Source organism: Leucopleurus acutus (assembly GCF_964270905.1).
Source record: "Leucopleurus acutus genome assembly, chromosome: 21".
Lineage (NCBI taxonomy): Eukaryota > Metazoa > Chordata > Mammalia > Artiodactyla > Delphinidae > Leucopleurus > Leucopleurus acutus.
In genome coordinates this window covers 9,503,797-9,525,558 of record NC_139163.1, presented here as the reverse complement: position 1 = coordinate 9,525,558, position 21,762 = coordinate 9,503,797, and the positions used below count along the sequence as shown (strand labels likewise).

The window sequence follows — 21,762 nt, the reverse complement described above, 5'->3', positions numbered from 1 at the left end:
CACAACAGTGAGAGGCCCGCATACCGCAAAAAGAAAACAAAAACAAAAAGAAAGAAAGAAGTGGAAATTCAAGGGGCAAAACACAATATCAGAGATGAAGAATTATTTCAATAGACTCATTAGCAGACTTAACACAGCTGAGGAAAGATTCAGAGAATCAAAGGTTAACAGCAACTACATAAACTGGAACACAAAGAGAAAGTGTGAACAAAACAGAACTGAGGAACAAGAACTGTGATACAATATCAACAGGCCTAACACACATGTAATTAGAGTCCCAAAAGAAACAGGAAAAGAGAATTGGGGAAAAGAAATATTTGTAATGATAATGGTCAACAATTTTTCATAAATAATAAAAGACATCAAACCTTAGATCCAAGAATATAAGTTTACCCTGAATAGGATGAATATCAAGCGCATGCACGTGCGTGCACACACACACACACACACACAAATCCATCTAGACATACTATAGTCTACCTGATGAAAATAAAGAAAAATTCTTAAAGGAAGCCAGAGAACAGGGACAAATGCATAGCCATTAAGAAATACAGCTTACTTTTCATCACAGACTATGAAATAAGAAGACAATGAAGTGGCATTTTTAACATACTGAAAAGGAACTTTCAACCCAGATTTCTACACCCAGCCAAAATATCTTTCAAAAACGAAGGTAAAATGATGACTTTCAGAAAAACAAAATCTGGGAGAATTCTTTGTCTGCAGACCTGCACTAGAAGAAGAGTCAAAAGGAGTTCTTCAGACAGAAAAATTTTAGACAGAAACTTGGATTCACCCAAAGAAATAAAGAGCTCCAAAGATGCTAAAAACAGGTAAATATAAAATATTTAGTTTTCTTATTTTTATCTACTCTGAAAGATCAGTATCTAAAGCAAAAACAGTAAAAATGTTTTGTGGGTTTTATAACATGTAAAAATAATATGTAAGACAATATTAACATAAAGGATGGAAAGAGGAAATTAGAAGTATATGCTTGTAAGTTTCAGTACCTATTAAGTGACATAATATTATTTGCAGGTAAGCTGCGTTATATTAAAGATGCATATTTTAAACTTGTCTAGGGAGACCATTAACATTTTTAAGAGTTTATCTAATAAGTCCATAGTGGAGATAAATTGGAGCAATAAAAAGACTCAGTTAAACCAAAAGCTGTCAGGAAAAGAGGGAAAAAAATCAACAAGATACAAATAGGATCAGTACAAAGACTCCAACAGGGCTCATGTGTTTACTCTTATTTGTCCTCCTCCCACCAAATTCCACTGAAATAAACTCGTTTATAAATATTTACATATACAATTGGCCTCTGTAACCATGGGTTCTGAATCTGTTGATTCAACCAACCATGGTTCAAAAATTTTTGAAAAAACACATTCCAGAAAGTTCCAAAAAGCAAAACTTGAATTTGACGCAGGTTGGCAACAATTTACATAGTATTTCCTTTCTATTTACAACTATTTATGTAGCATTTTCATCATATTAGTTATTATAAGTAATCCAGAGATGATTTAAAGTATATGAGAGAATGTGCATAGGTTAGGTGTAAATGCGACAGCATTTCATTTAAGGGACCAGAGAACCTGTGGATTCTGGTATCCATGAGGGGAGACGGTGGCGGGGGGGGGGGGCTCCTGGAGCCAATGCCCCACAGATACTGAGGCAAGACTGTATATATTGTTTCATGTTGAATCCAAGAACAGTTACTGCCATATTGTTCCCCAGGAGCAGGTTCCATGCTATACACCTCATGGTCAGATTTTGTATTTTCCAATATAAACCAACATCATCATTGTTCCCATATCTATAATTTAAAGTTCCCAGAAATTTAAAGTTTTCGTTTGGTTCTTTTTCTTCAGCTCGGAGCTCAGAGCAAGCATGAAGCTTGTATCCTTCTGCTGCCTAACTCAAATTTCCAGTCAAGTCAAATAATATAAAAGCTGGCTAGATGGCTACAGGCTTGTATGAAGCATTCAAAGATGCTGGTCTTTTGACCTTTTAGCTGGATCGTATAAGATCACAGAGAATTTAGATCACACATACCACACCGGACCTCCTGGGAATCACTTTCGCTATCATTAACATTTTACAACTCATCCCTTCAGATAAAGTGTTTGTTTTTTGTTTGAGAAGTTCCTATCAGTGCTCGTTTGGAATTATGGACTGTTACAATTAACAGGGCCTAGCCTTCACCTCCATATGCGAAAACTCAGACTCCTCAGATGGAAGCAGGCGTGGACTTGCCATACAGCGCAGGTTTTAGGGCCAGAGCTGGATCTAGAACTGGATCTCCAAGACTGACTCCCAACCTTCTTTATCTTCCACATGCCATTCAGCTACTAGTGACAGGTGGTGTCACCACCTGTAAAGAAGGGCAGTCTGTGTGCTCTTTCTGATTGGACAGTTGGGATATTTGGACAGGTGCTCAGTAAACTGCATTTGTGATGAAACACATCTATGTCTACCTGTGTTCATTCTGTAAGTCGTTAGCAGTCTGACTCTGACCTGGGCAGGCTGAACACATGCTAGGTTCTGTTCCTTCTCCTTTAAAAACTGAGCATACCTCAAAAATGGTGTTTTTTGAGGACAAATGAGTAAGCACCCGTAACACATTTAGGGCAGGACCAGGCATAAACATGTGCTTGTTGTTGTTTTTACTATTATTACCTGGATATATATTGTAGCAAAAAGTCTGAATTTAGAGACATGTGGACTAGCAATACACATTTTAAGCTTGATGCAAAAATATGTTAACAGATTAAGAATATTAGATAATCTTTTGAAAACTTACTTCAACAGTCCTCCTGCTGTTTAGTGTTCACCTTAATAAGATTAATTCTACCAACATTTTTTATAATCCAAATTTTAAACGGACACGAAGAATTAGAACAGAGAAATGACTGCCTCTAAGTACATGGAAGGTAATGCCATGACCCTCAGAATGCTGTCAGCGTCCTAAAACAACCACTCAGAAAAGAAAATCACGAATGAAAATGTAGCATTCCGTGTGGCCAAGTAAAAAATAAATACATTAAGTAATGAAACAAGGCCTTAAGATTCTTGAACAAGATTAATTTCAGTAAGAAATATGTTCATCTCTCTTTTAATGAATTTTATCAGCTGAGAATAAAGTGAAATGTAGATAATTACTATATTGTTGGAGCTGAAGTCTGTGTGAGTACACAGATAATCGTACACAGTAATTGTAGACTAATTATTTTACTAGCACCTCTTTCTATAAGGAGTGAGTGAAGAGCCAGAAGCCACAAGATAACTTTGAGAGGAAGAAATAAGCACATTCATCAATTCTAACACTGCTAAAAATATTAGTGAATTTATTAACACTATCATAAACAAGGTTTATAGTTTCGTATCTACAGATGTTCACAAAATGTATCAAAGTAGCAGATTTTTCCAGACATATCCTACATAAATAGCATCCATAGTATCATTTTACGCTGTCACTAAAGTAGTCCTATTCAAATAAATTGGAATAAACTTGCATACAAATGCCTGTAATAAGTAGGGAAATTTAACTGGAATGCGAAACAGCCCTGTGGTTTGTGTCTGGTTCAGAATATTTATCATCAGCTGGAAACCTGGCCTTTCCAAAACATGCATGCATTTACATCCCAGCAAACTGTTTATTTCAATTCAAAGGATCACTTATTAAAGCTTATCCATGTATTTGCTTATTTCCAACTGCTTATTAAAGGAGATGAATATCAACATTAAGCATTTTTAGTGCTTGAAAACATGTCCTAAAATAAACTTTACTCTCATTGGAAATTCTTATTTCACTTTTACAAGGTTTACCTGCATAATCAAACGCCAAAGAAGATTTGTGAATTTGACCTTTGTCATCCCATTTATCAGACTATTAACTCAGTCTCACATCCATTTTTAAAAGGTTAGCATCTACTTTGCATTACCTTCTTCCAATTAAAATGAATAATACACCAAGGCAGGCACTAAAGTGGCTGCTCTTTGCTAGTCTGATTCTACCAGCCTCTAAGACTAGACATAGAAAGGGCTTATGACCATAATCTATTTGGAAATTATGACTTTCTACATTTTTGGAAACTTACATGAATATTTGCTATCACTCACAAGAAAACTAGTAATATTACAAATGATTATTTTGTACTTTTTTTTAACACAACCAACCTGAAAGCATAGTCGATGTTTTATCTAATTATTCCAGATGCTAAATTCTTCATTTCCCTATTGTCTTTCATAATATAATTATAATATATAATAAAAATATAGTTCAATATAAGAATATATTATAATTATATATTATATTATAAATATATATTATAAATTATAATATAAATTATATTATAAATATTATAATTGTCACAAAATTATATAACATAATAATAACATAGTTCATAGAGATCGGTTTTGTAACACCCAAGTTCGTGGAACATCCAAACATAGTTTTAGAATAAAATTTCACTGTGTAATAAGGGCAGGGATCTATTTTCCCTTTCAGAAAATTACTCAATATCCCAGTGAAAGCCAGATGCAGAAACAGGTGACCTTACTTTTGTATTCCAGGTGGAAGCCAGCAGCTGCTACGCTGATATCCGACTGGAAATGCAGGTAGAGCTGATTGGATGTGCTGTTGAGCAGTGCTGGCACGGTGGTACCTGTGAGAAGTGATGCAGGTTGAGCTTAAACATCAGTGATGCGTTCACTCTTCGCATTATAAAATCAGTAAGAATATCATACTAAGTGATATATGTTAGAGAAAGACAAATGTTATAGGATATCACTTATATGTGAAATCTAAAATATAATTCAAATGAATCTATTTACAAAACAGAAATAGACTCACAGGCATAGAAAACAAACTCATGGTTACCTAAGGGGAGAGGGAGGGAGGGAGGGAGGGAGGGATAAATTAAGAGTTTGGGATTAGTAGATGCACACCGCTGTATATAAAATAGATAAACACAAGGATTTATTGTAGAGCACAGGGAGTACATTCATTAACTTGTAATAACTTGTAATTTTCAGATTATAATGAAAAATCATCTGAAAATATATACATATTTAACAGAATCACTTTGCTGCACACCTGAAACCAGCACAATATTGTAAGTCAACTACACTTCAAAAAAAGTCACTGAGGATATTTGTTTAGGTTTACAGATCCCTTTAACTTGTCTGATCGCCACATATTTAACCCAAGTATTGGCTTTGATGGTTAACTTTTAGCCACTCTCTTCTTCCAGGTCCAGTAAGAAATTCCACATTTTCTCTGCCCTCCTCAGGCAGATGTGACATCTCTTTATCATATCAGTGAAAACACACAAATTTTTATGCTTCACCATTCATTTGACTCTTCACATTGCTTTCTTTTATCAACATAACCATTTGCTTTTTGTTTTTTTACTTGTCACGAACAAAGAGGGGACAAAGTCTCAACACGCAAGTCATATGGAGGCTGGGGAGCAGTTAGACTGCAGACCTGATGCAATGTATTATCCAGAAGAGGTTGTTTTTGACTATATATTCTCTTCTCTATCCCTGTGTGACTCGTACTGAATAATCTTCTTTCTGAGATCTGCAAATGATTTCAGTGAAACACACACGGAAAGGAAAATACAGGTTTATTTTAAATAATGCCTCGTTTAATTAAAATGTTCTAACCTACCCGATAGCAGCTGACAAATCAGGAGATTTAGTGATGCTGAGGACCAGGGTGACAAAAAAGCCAGGGTACCCAAGGTGCCGAGGAAAAGCATGTGTTCATCAGCCAGAAGTGTAAAACATGTGGGCGGAATGTATTGTAACATGGGAAAACAATAGCTAGCTTAAATCCCTTTTTACCAAAAGGGTACATGCTTGATATTCTACTGTATTCAAATCATTCTCTGAATAAGTACACACTTCCTATATGTGAAGGAAATACCCATCACGTAAAACTCATCATGGTGCAGGCAAATTACTAGATGAAGATGATGCTAATGTATAAAGAAAGAAATATAACTTTAAATAACAAAACAAGGAAATAAACTGATAATTATCCAAGACAGATGAAGAATGTTGCAAGGTTAATATCCTTTGTCACCCTTCACTCTCTGCTTAAATGATTCTAAGATCCTCCGACAGCTGTAATTAAACCAATGACTCCAGGTAAGGACTCCAGCCATCCGTCCCATCACTTGGTTGTCAAAGGCTCTTGGAAGATGATGTGAACACAACTCAACTCATAATCATCCCTGCAGAGCCTGGGTGACCTCCTGTGTCCCCACATCCATCCACACCGTTAACACCCGCTGAAGTCCTCCCATCAGAGGCCCCCTCCCTCTCCGTGACCTGTGCTGCCCTACAGGCAGCTGTCAGACCCTAACGAGCCAGCCTCCTCCATCCTTCTTGGTTTCACTCACTCCATCCTTCCATCTTCACCACCATCATCCCAGCACAAGCCACCAGTGCTATTAACCAGGATGAGGGGATAGTACCACACTCCTAACTTGTTTCCTGAATCTACTGTTGTCTCAATCCAATTCATTCTCCACTCAGGCATCTGAAAGCTCTTTTTAAGATGGACACATGATTATGTCATGTTACAGTTCTCCTAGATTCCTGGTCATCTTAGGATAAAATTTCAGCCTCCTTGATTTGACCTAAAGACCCTGCCTGATCTAACTACTACCTGCATTTCTAGCTGCTTCTCACTACTCTATTTCACAACTCATTTTCCTGTTCAAGGTGTTCCCATACTCGTAGTCTGGGATGCTCTTTCCCTCTCCTCTATCCATTTTGCCTTTCTTATTCCTACTCATTCAAAAATCTCCACTCTTCTCAAACTAAGTGTTTGCTGAATGATAAACATTTAGAAAATGTCTTCAGGGCTTCCCTGGTGGCGCAGTGGTTGAGAGTCCGCCTGCCGATGCAGGGGACACGGGTTCGTGCCCCGATCCGGGAAGATCCCACATGCCGCGGAGCGGCTGGGCCGGTGAGCCATGGCCGCTGAGCCTGCGCGTCCGGAGCCTGTGCTCCACAACGGGAGAGGCCACAACAGTGAGAGGCCCGCTTACCACAAAAAAAAAAAAAAAAAGAAAAAAGAAAATGTCTTCAGATTTAACCCCTTTGTTATCTGACCTTGGTTTGATGCATGAAGATAGATAGATAGATACATACATACATAGACTTTTTTAATTGCACAGTTATGGAGGGGGAAACATAAGCCTATTCCTGCAGGTCAGCAGACACATATAAAGAGAGATTATTCCTTGAAACTAGTTAATAGCTAATGGAGTGCAGATAGGGGAATGTTGCAAAGTGGGGTGACCTCAAGACAAGAAGGAGACATCCACCCAAAACTCCAGTTTTAACCCATTTTTTTTCAAATTGTATGACGTTTGCTGTCCTCTCACTCATGTATTATTTCTGTATATTTGGATAATGTCTGCAGAAAGAACAATGTTATCTAACCAGGTAAGTTTTAATTATAGCACCTGTACTACTTACTGCCTGGTTTTACCTGTAACTTCAGATAATCAGTGTATTTAATAGCCTCCAGCCCCCAGTCAAGTCATTTCCACACACAGGTACTCAACACACACTTCTGACTTTTTGTTTATCTTCCCTAACTGTGTTACAGTGGAATCAGAAAAACTGCTTCCACTCCTGACTCTGACACAAATCAGTTGTCACTGAAAGCATTTGAATATGTTCTAATTCTGTAAAATAAAGATAATAGTACATCCCTTATATGTGAGTCATACATGTGCTGTGTGTGTGAAAGTGCTTTGTGGATTATCACGTCCCCTCTAAATGTTCTTGTTAATTGCAGCAAGTAAATTCATGAACGACAGTCCTGTTTGTACTTCTGTGATGATATATAGTCATTTGTTTTCCTACAAAAGATGCTGGATCTCAATGCCCCAGGTGGCATATGAGGCGTGCTGGGGGTGCTGGGAGGATGCTAGGCGGCCGGCACCTGCTGCAGACACAGAGAGTCCTGCCCTGCGCGCCCCTGCAGGGAGCTCCCGCTTAGGGCTCTGCTCAGAAGGGACTCTCAGAAGAAGCTTATTCCCACTGTTCAAAATGCAACTGAGAGATTTTTTTTTTTTTTTTTTTTTGGTGGTATGCGGGCCTCTCACTGTTGTGGCCTCTCCCGTTGTGGAGCACAGGCTCTGGACGCGCAGGCTCAGCGACCATGGCTCACGGGCCCAGCTGCCCCGCAGCATGTGGCATCTTCCCGGACAGGGGCACGAACCTGTGTCCCCTGCATCAGCAGGCGGACTCTCAACCATTGCGCCACCAGGGAAGCCCAGCAACTGAGAGATTTTTAAAAAACTATTGCCACAGGCAGAATACTTTTGATCGCATTGTCTCACTGTGACCTAGACAGAACCGCACACACAGAAAGCTGAGAAGTCGCATTACAGCTCTGCAGACTCCACTCTCAGCACATGGATATTTACTTTCCCTCAATCCCAATTGTCAGCTACAAATTGGTATGAATTTTGCTCTGTCTTATCCACTTAAAATTTATAAGCTGTCTACTTCCCAAAATGATTTTAAATGGCTTACAATGTGAGTCTTACATATACATGGCTATCCAGACAGAAAAGGAAAATTAAAAAATTGAATTTATTCAAGAAGTCAGTCAATCATTTTTCCGGAAATAAGTACCTCTAACAACTACCCATTCTTGTTTGTTTTCAGTCAACAACTAACTTTTAAAATGGGTTCAGATTCTCCTTTGTAAATATTTTGAAAGTATCATAGGAACAAAAAAGTGTAAAACATATTTTAAACATTTTAAAACATATTCAGATTTCATGGCTGATGTGTCATTTCTTCCATATAAAGTTAAAAAAGACTCCTTTTAAAATATTTTAAATAATTTTTAGCTTAAAGTTGCAAATATAGTACAGAAAACTCCCATATACCCACTATCTGGCCATATATTACATAATAATGATATCTATGTCTATGTTTCCACAATACATATGTGTTTAAAATTATTTTATTCTAAACCCTCTGTGAGCAAATTGTAGACATGATGACTCACTTCTTGTAAAAACTCATTATGCATTTCTTCAAACAGAGCAGTTCTAAAAAAACCCCAAAAACAAAAACAACTAACACAGATGCAACAGTACCATGTATTCTACAGAAATCACTGGAATTTCGACAATCTGCCAATAATGGGTTTTCCAGCAAAAGTACTCCACCCATGATTACTTCCCTTCAGTTTTTTTTTTTGTCTGGAATAGTTTCTTAGTCTTTCTTTCCCTTTCATGAACTTGATACTTTTGAAAGACACAAGCCACTTTTTGTGTGTAAAATATTTTTCAAAATCAATTTTTATTTTAGAAAATTATAATTCAAAAAAATTTTTACAGATTATACCATGATAAAACTTAATAAAAACTACTCATGTGAAATATTTTTCTTTAACATTTTATAAGTTAATCAAATGCATGCCTGAAAGGATTTGTTGTTGTTTACATAGGGGGTTCTCACAATTTTAGTATTATATCAATGTTCATTTAAGCTGAGACTACACTCGAACATAAGTTTAGAAAATGGCATTACAAAAGATTGGGAGTGAGTAGTTTAAAAAAACAAAACGAAACATGCAGGGCTGCTGTGCAGTAATAAATCAGATGTTTTCACTGCCGTAAGTCTCAGTGCAGCCAAACTTCAAAACCAGTCCTCCAAAAAAGGTGAAGGCATTTAATAAACTGATTTTTCTTTAGCAACATAACCTCCAAAGAGAATGGCTGACGTTCTCTGACTAGATTCAGATGGTGATGCATTTTTGGAAAGAATATCAAGATCTGATGCTGTATTCTTCTGAGGTCACCATATTTGCCGGCTCTCAGGGGTGTGAGGTGCCTTGGGACGCTTCCAGAGGCTAATTCAGGGCACTTCCTCTCAAACTCAGCTTTTAGTGACATCATGCTGGTTGTTTGAAATCAGCCCTGGTGGGGGTATTTACGCACCACAGCAACTGCAATTCTAAGCCAAATCAAACTTTTTTGTTCATATGTTTGTTTGTTTTGAGAGCAGGTTTATCAGTTCACCAATGCGCAGGTGTCCTGATACTGGAGATCTTTACATGACTGCCTGAGGAAGGTGGTGTCTGCCAGGCTTCTCGACTCTTGAGTTACTTCTTTCGTCCTTTGCAGTGAATGAGGGCTAGGTGGGGAGATGCACTGAGACTGTGGCTCTCTGTTCCTCACCAAAATCTCACACACTAGTTTTAGCATTCAGTGATGTTCCAACGTGAATCATTTGCTGTCCTAATGGCTGCCAAATGGTGATTCTCTAATTCCATCTCCTTCTAGATTAGTCTGGATTCTGCAAGGGAAGGCTTTCTCTTTCACTCATTCCGTTCACGCATGTATCTATTTACATCAGTATGGATCCATACATTTCTATTTTATACGAAATGGTTCATCATGTGTGCTTTTCCCATCAGAACCTTGGAGTCAGCAACTCCCCAAGAAGCACTAGTTCCTTTAAGGGAGAATGGTATGGAAAGTGACATCTAGAAACCTAGAATTGGGTATGAGGTGGGTTCATGGCTACTGGGGTAATTGTTTTACACCTCTCAAAAGACAGAGGTAGGAAATACGTACACACACACACACATCCGCATCCACACTTACATTTTCATTTTCCTCTGTGTCTACAGCTACACATATGAAGACCATGAGTTCACACCAATGTCTCAAATTCAAAACCGTCACAACCAGCGCTATGCCAGCCTTCCTCATTTCCATTTTCCCACTCCCTTCTCAGTCACTGAGAAAGCCAGTTCACAACACCCTCCATATGTTTACTCATGTTCTCAGTTCTCACGTGTGTCCCCAACCTTCCATCTGTGCCCCTACCCCCTTGCTCCACCACCTCCTTACGTGGTCCCCAATTGTGCCAAACACGTCCAACAAGCATATGAGAAAAGGAAAATCAGCCAATCTAAAGTTTATTCCCCCCACCCCCCTCACACAATTAACTTCAGTGAGACACCCTGTTGGGCCCACAGGGTAATAACCCACTCTTTCTTCCCAGCTCGGGGGTCCGACAAAAGTGACCCGCTGCCTTCACATCAGCCCTCCTGCTCGTGGACGACAAAGCTTTCTCCTTCACACCTGCGTTCCGGTGCTCTTGTTCTAAGACTCCCAACACTAGAGAAAGTGTTATGTATATAGAAGAGCCTCCTGGAGAAACGTCAGCATTGAGTGTTCTCTTGCAGTTTGTCAGTGTTTGACGATTCGGATTCACGGAGGCAAGGGGATGGGCGCCATCTTACCTGAAAAACTTCCCAGTCTCGGTGCAGCCACGTCACCGCCATCGTAAATCTCAAGAGAGTCCCAGTTCTGCTCTGTGGCAAAACTGATGACTTGAATCTACCAAACAATAATAGTAACTTAATACTTATTTTTTGCTTAATAAAATTAGACTAGTCCAATAGGGTTTTCATGAAATTAAAACTATACATGTAAGAGAAAAGCGAAACCAAAGAAAAGAGATCATGGAAGTAACACCCAAAAACTTCTACAAATAGCACTTCTGATAGATTTTATTCTAAAAGTCTATCATTTTTATTTCAAATGTAGAAATATGATTACAAACACTTTGTAGAAATGGTAAGAAAAGAGAAACAGGTTATGGTTTATGTATTTAGAATAACCAATACAAAAAGGGGGAAGAAAAAGAAAGGAAAAACCCGTGGACAAAAGCTTTGTTTATTAGTAGACTCTGGGCTTTGAGAACTTACCTGAATTCCTGATCCCTCTGTAACTATGATCTTCCATATACAGTTTAAGTTGTTACCATATGGTTCAGGGTAGCCGGGGGATAAAATTGTACCTCTCCGCTGAGTGAAATTGCCACTGCAGGGGACTAAAAGACAAACCCATATTTAGTAAAAATAAAGTACAGTGAAGAACAACGTTAATGTTGTACTTAGTGTTCTTTCACTGTGTGATCAGCTATTAAGAGATATTTTACATGGACTATGGTACTTTAAATGGCATTTTTAGCCAAGGTCAAATTTAGTCTGTTCTCTCTCTTTTTTTTTTTTTAACATCTTTACTGGAGTATAATTGCTTTACAATGGTGTGTTAGTTTCTGTTTTATAACAAAGTGCATCAGCTATACATACACATATATCCCCATATCTCCTCCCTCTTGTGTCTCCCTCCCATCTAGTGTGTTCTCTTTTAAATGATCAATACCATAGATTAGTATCCGCTATGCTGCTAACTCTCAGGCACTGTCTAACGATGTCATCTCTGAAGTGAATTCTGTTTAGAGTAACTGATCTACTACAATTTAAGAAGCTCTGCAGAGTTTTCTATATGCAGACACGCAACTCAAAATGATATTAATGGGATTTATGAGCAAATCCAGAGAGGAGAAGAGACGCTTAAAATGCACAGATGAATTCAAGTGCTAAATCATGATTGCACTGGAGGTTCTCACACAAAATGAAGCAAATAAACTATAACCAACAATGGCATTGTTATTCAGGCTGCGTTAACCTATTACTTTTCAGACTTTCATCAGCACCAATTTATTAAAAGAGCATTACACAAGTAATATAACAAATCAGCACTGTAGTGGTTTTTCCCCCAAATGAAATTATGTTGTATACCCATGGCTTGAGATGACATACTTAATAAGTATCGAGAAGGAAAACATGTTTCATGCTTGTTAATCTGATGAGTTGTTCCATGAAACAATAATTTTTAGGGTTTGTCTGCTACTCAATTATTTCTGATAAATTGCCCTTTAAATAGGTCTGGAGCATGGATCAGTTCATGTGGACTGAAGAGCAGCTCTTCAGTGCTGCTGTGACCCCGAGATGGAGGACCACGTGCAAGTTATCCCACCTTAGGGACACACGCTTACCTACGCAGCTTGGGATTGTGTCATTCCACTGAGCGAGAGCGTTGGGCACGGACTGACAGCGGATGGCCATGGAGCCCTGGAGTAGGTAACCTGGGTTACACTCAAAGCGAACAATGGAGCCTGCTGAAAACTCCAAACCAATTCTCCTCCCATATCTGGGCTCGGGAACAGAGCTGCACTGGGTGTCACTGGTCCGAGGAACAGCTAGAGGCAAGACACACAACACAACCATCTGCATGTGCATCGTGAAGCCATGATATTTCCTTGAAAATAGAATTTAAGATAAGTCTAGAAAGAATTTATGTTAATGTGGAAATTAATAATGCCTTTCACAGTCTCTGTAGGGGACGATTTAGGGAGCACTTCCACATCTACACGCATCTTCATGTCAACCCTGAGGACCACCTCGTATTCCCATTTCTGACGAGGAAAACATGGCATATGGAGAATTAGTGCTTTATGAGGACTGAGCGATATTCATGCATTTACAATTAATTAAGCACCCAGATCACTGCACCAGGGATAATGAGATGACTAAGAACTTGTACTTATCCTCGAGGACCTCAGACTCTAGTACGAAAAGCTGTTACATAAAGGATTATTTATAAATGGCCATGGTGATTTAATAGCAAAATTAAAAATAGAACTACCATATGATCCAGCAATCCCACTTCTGGGTATTTATCTGAAGGAAATGAAATCACTATCCTGGAGAGACATCTGCACCACCATGTACATAACAGCATTACTTGCAATAGCCTAGCTATGGAAACAACCTCCATGTCCACCAATGGATAAATAATATAGTACATACCTACAATGGAATATTATTCGGCCATTTAGAAAGGAAGGAAAGCCTACCATTTGCAACAACATGGATGGACCCGTATTCCACACGCTAAGTGGAATAAGCCTGTCACAGAAGAACAAATGCCGCATGGTCTCACGCATAGGAAGCAATTAAGAGAGACAAACTTATAGAAGCAGAGAGCAGCCGGTGGCTGCCAGGAGCTAGGGGAGTGGCAAGTGCGGAGCTGCTGTTAAACAGGTATTAAGTGTGTCATGTAAGACGCCCAAGTCCTAAAGATCTCCCATACAAAGCTGTGCCTATAGTTAATGGTGCTGGATTGCGCAATGCTAATTTTAAACAATGTAATCCGTTCATTTTAAACAATGATTTAAAGGACTTAACCTGAGAGGGTAAATCTCATGTTACCATAATAAAAACAAACCCCACATACCGTAAGAAAACATACAGTTAAACAATTCATTCTGTACAGAAAGACTTGGGAGGGAACAGAGGGGAATGGGAGTTTGCGCCACGGTCTGAGAGCAGAGCTGGTAATAAGACCCAGCCGATGGCCTCATTCCCAGGGGTCTTCCCATTGGACCAGCGATTCTCTGAGGTGGGAGGTGGGGATGGGAGAGCAGTTTGGGGCTGGAGGGAGTGCTGACACATCCCCAACGTATCTAATATTATAACTGTCCATTTGGAAATGAAAAAAAGAGCCTCTACAGCAAAGAACAAAGTTTAATAATATATTCCAGCTGGTGGGGACATCATTTGGCCTGAAGGCTGGGAGAAAGACAACGAGCAGCTCTGACACCGACACCTGGTTGCTGCCTGGCCTGAGAGCTGGCTGTCCTCCTGTTGACCACACACAGTCTCCGAGGTCACTGCCTGTTCGTGATCACAAGCAATATTGGGAACACTATGCAGGCCACAGAAAAGAACAGAAATTCCCCTCTCCAGACTAACATGAATCATGACCTCTACTAATCACAGTTGCAGCCCTGCTCTATTCCTTCTACACCCGAAAGTGAGACAGAGGAAACCTAGGAAATAGAGGCATCAAAACTGCATGTAATATCTGGCGGAAAATTCCAGCAGTTAATCCATGCTGATGAACTTGTCCCTTTCAGCCCGTCCTCTGGGGCTTGCCCTCACCTGGAGGTTTCGGGCCACTTCAGAGAGAAATTCTATTCCGGTAGCCATTATTCTCCATCTTTCAGTAAATGCTTTGCACTACTGTGAAGCAAAACTGAAATCAGCCCAGTGCCAAGTGGACAGGGAATGGGGTCAGGCTGGAACAGAGGGTGATGAACACAGTGATTGGCTTCTCAGGCCGAGGATTGTGTTGGTTCAGAGACTGGGTGGTATTCTCTGGGACTTTCATGACACTGAAAACGGGCCATATTGTGAATATGGGGAAAAGGGGAACATAATGTGATGGAATCTTACGTCACCACAAATGCTCTAAGCTACAGATGCGTGCATGCAGTTCGTTCACTGCACCTCTTTTAGAGTAGGTGGAGTGAAAGAGAACAACAACGCTAATAAAATAAACCTGAATGCAGACAAGAGCAACCTGTCCAAGTGAAGCAGTCTTTCCTATTTCATTTAGTGACACAGGGACATATTCTATTTCTGAAAATCACTCTGTCCTCGTAGTTTAAAAATCTGATTTGAGGGCTTCCCTGGTGGCGCAGTGGTTGAGAGTCCGCCTGCCGATGCAGGGGACACGGGTTCGTGCCCCGGTCCGGGAGGATCCCACATGCCGCGGAGCGGCTGGGCCCGGGAGCCATGGCCGCTGAGCCTGCGCGTCCGGAGCCTGTGCTCCGCAACGGGAGAGGCCACATCAGTGGGAGGCCCGCATACCGAAAAAAAAAAAAAAAATCTGATTTGACAAGCCATTACTAGTCGGTGAATTCAAGCATACATCACTGAATTATGCACAAAACTTTATGCTCAATCTCCTTTGTAAAAAGTATGCATTTTATAAGCTCTTGAAACAAAATGTGAGTTTCTTAGAAGTGGAAAACCAACTAAGCTGTATAATTTACGCCATCTGAGGAAACATGAGGCCTGGGGGAAAATCAACGAAAACGTGTATTTGCATGCCTAGGAAGGACCTCACGCAAAGAAAACCTTCCTGTAAATTCCTCCTACCCAAACTTAGAAAAAGCATTTCCATCTCTCTAGCTCTGTTTCTGGTATCTGTTTATTTTAGGAAAACCCTGGCAGAGGACAGTCCTGAGAGCTGCTGAGTCTGGGAGACTGGCAGCTGGAAGGCTAAAGGCAGGTTGCTGTGTGGTGAGGCTGGGAGATGAGAAATGTGACCCAGAAAGACAAAGACATGGCCAACTGGCATTTGTAAGTTGTGCACAGTGGGGAGGTTTGATATAAAAGCACAGCTCCATTTTCCCCTTGAAATATTCAGTAAGTCCTGCATGGCTTACGAATTTGGTGTGAGTGAGTTATTTTGAGGGAACTAAAAGGCGGGTTGAATTCTACACTGAAACACACAAGAAAAACAGACTATCTGTGGAAATAGCAGGCATAAATGTAAGACAATTACAAACAGTAGTATATTGATGAGACACTGTCAACCACCAAGTTTAACACAGACACATTCAGTCGTGTGCACAGAGCAGAGAGGCAGAGGGTAGTGTAGACAGTTTTCATAAATGAGGATGTGCCTCAGAGTAAGCAGGAAAGGAGAAAAGAGTACTTGCTCTGCCTTTGTTGGTCTCTGTGGCCACATAGCTTGCTTCTTGTGTCGATGCCAGTGTTAACAAGGTTGATTCTAGTATTAAAAGGTGTGTATTTTGGGCCAGAAAAAGTTGCTAAGTGCAACATAACTACTTCACAGAATAGAATCAAAGGGACTTTAATGAGAGTGGGTTTCGTGTACCAAGAGGATGCTGGGCTTTTCTCCAGCCCTGGCAAGGTGTCACGGCGGTGGTCCTTGACGGCCACTAGTTGGTAGGCCAGACTGCAATGACCACAACAGCCATGAGCAGCAGTAAAATCACCGTTATCATCCCACTGAGAACCCAAACTCACATTCTCGACTTTAGTCACCATCCTAGAGACAGCTCCTCTGGACAGTGTTGGAAGGGGACCCCCACCGGGGGTGTGGAGAGACGGTGCTGAACTTGTTAAGAAATAGTAGGTGAGTCTCCAACACGGTGGGTTTCTGAGGACTATTTGATTTTTATGTTTGCATTGACCTAGAAGACCTTGACATTAGGGGTAGTATATTTCCTATGGAGTGACAAAGAGCATTAAAACCTGTAGAACACATTTACTGATGGCAGGTTCTGCCAGTCTCTTGGTCCCAGAGCTTAGGAAGAGGAGGGGCAGCTATGGGAATCCCCACCATGGACATTCAGGGAGTTCCAGGGTGCTAGTGAGTGGGGATGGATGGGGGGTTTCTCCTGGATGCGTAAAAGGAAATCTAAAACATCCTGAACACGTTCATGTTTAAAGGCAAGCACTGTACTCCTCTTAAGTATTCAAGGGAGATGTTACAGTGTCCAGAAGTGACTGTTAGAATGATTACAGGGACTCTCGCTCCAGGAGGACGCACTGTGGTGTGAAGGGTCACCCCATTAGCCTTCTTGGGTGCCCATGTATCCTCATGCACCCTCTTACCTCCCTCACTTTTCAATGTACCCTTCTACTCCAAAGCAGCATGGAAAGCAAACAAGCAAATACAACCCAGCAGAGACATAAAAGTTACAATACTTGGTAAAAAAAAGCCTCTATACTTCCATTTCTTCACCAGATCAGAGGGGCAGTAACATCCTCACCACCACCTTCTCCGTGTTGTTCACCAGGGCGACACGGAGGGTCAGGAGCTGCCTGGGTCGCGTACTACAGCTTTTTGTACCTGACACCTGCACTCATTCTCCACCGAAGTCTGAACAGCTCTTTACAACAGAACTGTCTGTGAACAAGTGTTACACAGCCCATAGCCATGCAAGTCAGAAAGTCCCTGCGCAATTTTAAGCTTTAATAACTTATGGAGGAATGGAGTCGTACGTGGTATGTGAAAGCACTATTCAGAACGTTTTTACACAATAGAGTTCAAATAATTTCTAGGCTTCCACTAAACTACTATCTTTCAGAAGGCCATGTTCAATTTAACTTCTGAGATGTTCTGAAAACTTTCCCAGCTGCTCCTGAGTGATTTATAAATTGCATTCATGATTCTAGTTCTTTAGATCTGAAGGATTTGGCTTTGATAAAAAGACATCCATTTTTGCATAAACTCACTGTAGGAACAAAGCAAGATAAGGAGATATATTGGAACTTTAGAAGAAATACTGAGTATGTTAGAGACATATTCTTAAGTGCAAGGAAAATACATTCCTTCTATAAATGATTTCCTCTTTTCACTTTTATGTATGTTATACATTTTAATGATAATATGTTGCTTTAAAACAAGAAATATAATTTTAAAAACCATGACTTCTGAAGATAACATGTGCAAATAGGACAGACATAGGGTCATGTGCTTCAGATATTTTATTTGATAATCTGATCAATTTTCTAATCTTCATCAAAAATTAAAGGAAGTCCCTGATTGAGGCAGACAATGCCAGGAACTTGAATTTTTCCAGAACAAAAAATGTACTTAAACCAATCGGTCCAGTTTCCTTAGAGGTCACGCCAACTTACTTTGGTTTGTGAATCTGCTTCTGCAAAGTAACACAGAATTTATTTAAAGAAAATTAGAAGTGGGTGAGCGGTGACTCACCTAAACTGGACCCTCTCCTATAAAGTTCATTTTAAAAAAGTGGTTTAATTATTTATATTTTAACAAAGGTTTAATTAGAACAATGTAACCCATTTTAATGTAATAGCATCATCACCCAAGCAATAGCTCCTTAAACTAGATTAGAGATATTTTTCCTCCTACCTGCCCATCAAACATCATTCTCACTCTTTCCGTAACTTTTAAATCATCTTATTGCCGAACACCGAAGGGTTTTTATCGTGAAATATTTTGAGGCCATACATTTCACAGTGTGCGATTATCAAAATCATTTATGAATGATATGACAGATTGTTACTCTATAATTTTATGAAAAACATGATGCTGTCAAGCATGTTTTCTGGAGGAGTCTTTATTAAAGGAAAGAAGCCATTGCCAGGAAGTGATTCTCCTCCACTTCTGAAGAAAATGTTCAAGAGCGGCCTGTAATCTATCCTGCCTCCAGCAAAACTGAGACGTAGAAAAGCTAAGTATTCTTAGTTTATCGCTGAAGATGACAACCTCTTTCCCATCTCAGCTGTACAGTCATCGCAGGTCAGATCCAGAGTCAGGCTCTGTGCCTCTGAAAGTGGACGGACAGTCCATAGGGTGTATTTTCAAATTCATGTAATGGATATGCAAACTGAAGGTGAACTAGAAACAGGAAAAAAAACTGCATTGTTCAGAAACTTTGTGCAATCCCAAGCATTTTGAATAAGCTCCAAATTCAAAAATAATTATAAAGAGGTGAAAGTGCATAAGTTAATAGAATACAAGCAAAATAAAATAGGTATTTCAAGGGATAGAAACATGGATGGTATTCTGGGTTTAGTTTGGTTTTGTCACCTTTCCTTGACAATTAGTTCTTACAGTAAGATTTGAAATTGTACCATGCATTTTAAATGTATTTCATTAAGACAGTTACTAAAATCTATTATGAAATATTTTACTTAATTTTAACTAGGTTAGCTGAAATATTATAACACATTTGAAATCATTTTGCAAATTGTGTTGCACTATACTAAGGTAATCTAATCAATATTTGTTTCGTCATCATGCCAGATAATCGAAGCGTATTGCATCTTTGTCTTAGAAGTATCACATTTAACTGTCAAAAGAAAAAACTTTAATATTTTTATTAAATAATTTCATTCTAAATACACGGATACCCTCAAATTCTTAAATATTAAGAAAAAGTGCAACTCAGATGTTTTGGTGCTGAAAGCAGTGGTACGAGCAGTGTGTGGAGCCGGGCGGAGGTGGCAGAGACTCACCTTGATAGACGAAGTGGAAACCCCGTGCAGGCGCCCCACTCTTCGCGCTGAATCGGAGCAGAATCTGATTGGATGTGGCCAAAGGCAACGTTTCACCTGGAGGGAAAAACAGACAGAGATAACACGCAGGATCCTTTCAGTGCACGGCCTGTGGTAGACAATGTTTCGGAAAGTAATCATTAACTTGGAATTGCACTTTTACTTTTTGAACTTTCATAAAACTTTGCTTTGGCGTGTAGAATCCAAACACATTGTTTCTACAAAGATTTAAAAACTCTGTTCTTGCCTTGACATTCCATTAAAATGTTGTTTTCATCGTGATCTCCTTTATGCTTCTTTTGAAGAAAGCACTGATATAGGCCAATTAGCTGATAATGTGGGAAATAGAAGCGGGTGAATCATTGACTCAGAATCAACTTTGACAGTTACTTGCTAGGATTTTACTCAGAATTAAGAAAATGTCTCAGAATCCAAAGCTGATTTTAAAAAAAATAAAGAACTCAGAAAAAAAACCCCACAAACCTGTGAAATGTATTTTTCAGCTCTTAATGTGCAGGAATGGTCTCAAGTACTCTGAGCGGCGTGTGAATCGCTTAAGCTTTTCAGAGGTGAATTTGTCAGGATGTGTCAGTATTTTAAATGTGTATCTTCTGATGCATTTCTGGACATTACATCATTGGACATTGGTCTTAACAGGACATAGGTCTTAAGACCTGTGGTTAGTAATACTGAGAAACTGGAAATAACTGAATCTTAGCCTTGGTTGATCACAGGCTGTGACGCAGGAGTATGGCTTGATGTTGTGTTGGTAAATGATGACAATGTAGCAGTGGTACGAACGAGGGCCATGACATCCATGAGGGGTTGGGGTAAATAAACTCCTTCATTAACCCATCTGAATACTATTCAGCAAATGGTGTTTGGTGTATATTCATATTTGTTGATAGGAAAGACCTCTACATGTGATTTTAAATGAATGTATGGGATAAAAATTAAATTGTGAAAAATATCCCATGTTTTATGAAATTCCACATATGTTTACATGCATATATAGGGGCACACGTGAATGCATGTATGTGTATACACATTTGCACCTTTATAGACATGTGACTGCGGTGCATCTCCACATGTATGCATTTAAAAGTTTGGAATGAGTCAGACCAAAATGTCAATAGTGTTTCTCTTCAGGAAGATTACGACACTTAGAATAGAAAGCAAAGTAACAAGATAGTTTATTACCCCTTTTTTCTGATACTTTTATTTTTCACTGAGATGGATATTATATTTTCCACAATCTTAGTAAGCAAAATGATAAAGACAGGTGATTTTATATGTGGGATAAATATACATTTGAAATTTTACATTGAAAGTAAGATTTTACTGAACAAGCAAGCAAGTTCAAAGATGATTAAATTTCTCCTTCACAAATGAAAATAAAAATAGACGAGTTTAAAATTAATTACCCTAGCTGTGTAACTAGAATTAAAGACAAAATTCATTGAAAGTTTACCTGAATGAGACCCAGAGAGTGAACTGAGAAGTCTGGCCTGAGGGTGCGTTCCATCAAACAGTTCTGTCAAGTCATTCAGTGCTGTCTGGAAATAGGCAAACTGCCCAAATACCACTGAAAACAGAGGGGGTGGGTCGGCACAAAATGCTTTTTTAAAATGAAAGAAATGAAAATGGTGATCATACTGTTTATTGAAACCTCCCAAATATCATGATCCTAAGAATCCTGTAAAAAAAATTAGCTTATTTTCTCTGCTTTCTAAAAGTTTTCTGTTGCTTAAACAATTTTATTTTGCTTCTTGATCTTTTGGTACTTAATAAAAGGAATAAAATTACTGTTCCATGTACCGTTTGAACATTAAATGAAGACTGTTTTTTTCTTATAATACTATGTTAGGATAGTAGAAGAATAACCATAAGGTGGTCCTATTTCTTTAAGAGTAATTAATGACATTTTATTCAGTGAACAGTAGGTATGGAATCAAGATACCCGTTGGTTTTTAAAGCATGCAATTAGTTGGGGAATT

General features: G+C 39.2%; 1 protein-coding gene across 1 annotated transcript in view; it reads right to left on the bottom strand.

Annotated features, from left to right (window-relative positions):
• Positions 1–21,762, bottom strand: part of CSMD1 (CUB and Sushi multiple domains 1) — a gene marked incomplete at its 3' end in the record, with an annotated part of 1,744,596 nt that overhangs the window by 165,132 nt on the left and 1,557,702 nt on the right. The window contains exons 32-37 of the mRNA XM_082863948.1: positions 21,237–21,350; positions 19,727–19,822; positions 12,910–13,113; positions 11,774–11,898; positions 11,306–11,402; positions 4,566–4,670 (exon numbers count right to left, since the gene is read on the bottom strand). Of these exons, the coding sequence (XP_082720074.1) occupies positions 4,566–4,670; positions 11,306–11,402; positions 11,774–11,898; positions 12,910–13,113; positions 19,727–19,822; positions 21,237–21,350 (741 nt within the window). The remainder of the gene's footprint in view (positions 1–4,565; positions 4,671–11,305; positions 11,403–11,773; positions 11,899–12,909; positions 13,114–19,726; positions 19,823–21,236; positions 21,351–21,762) is intronic.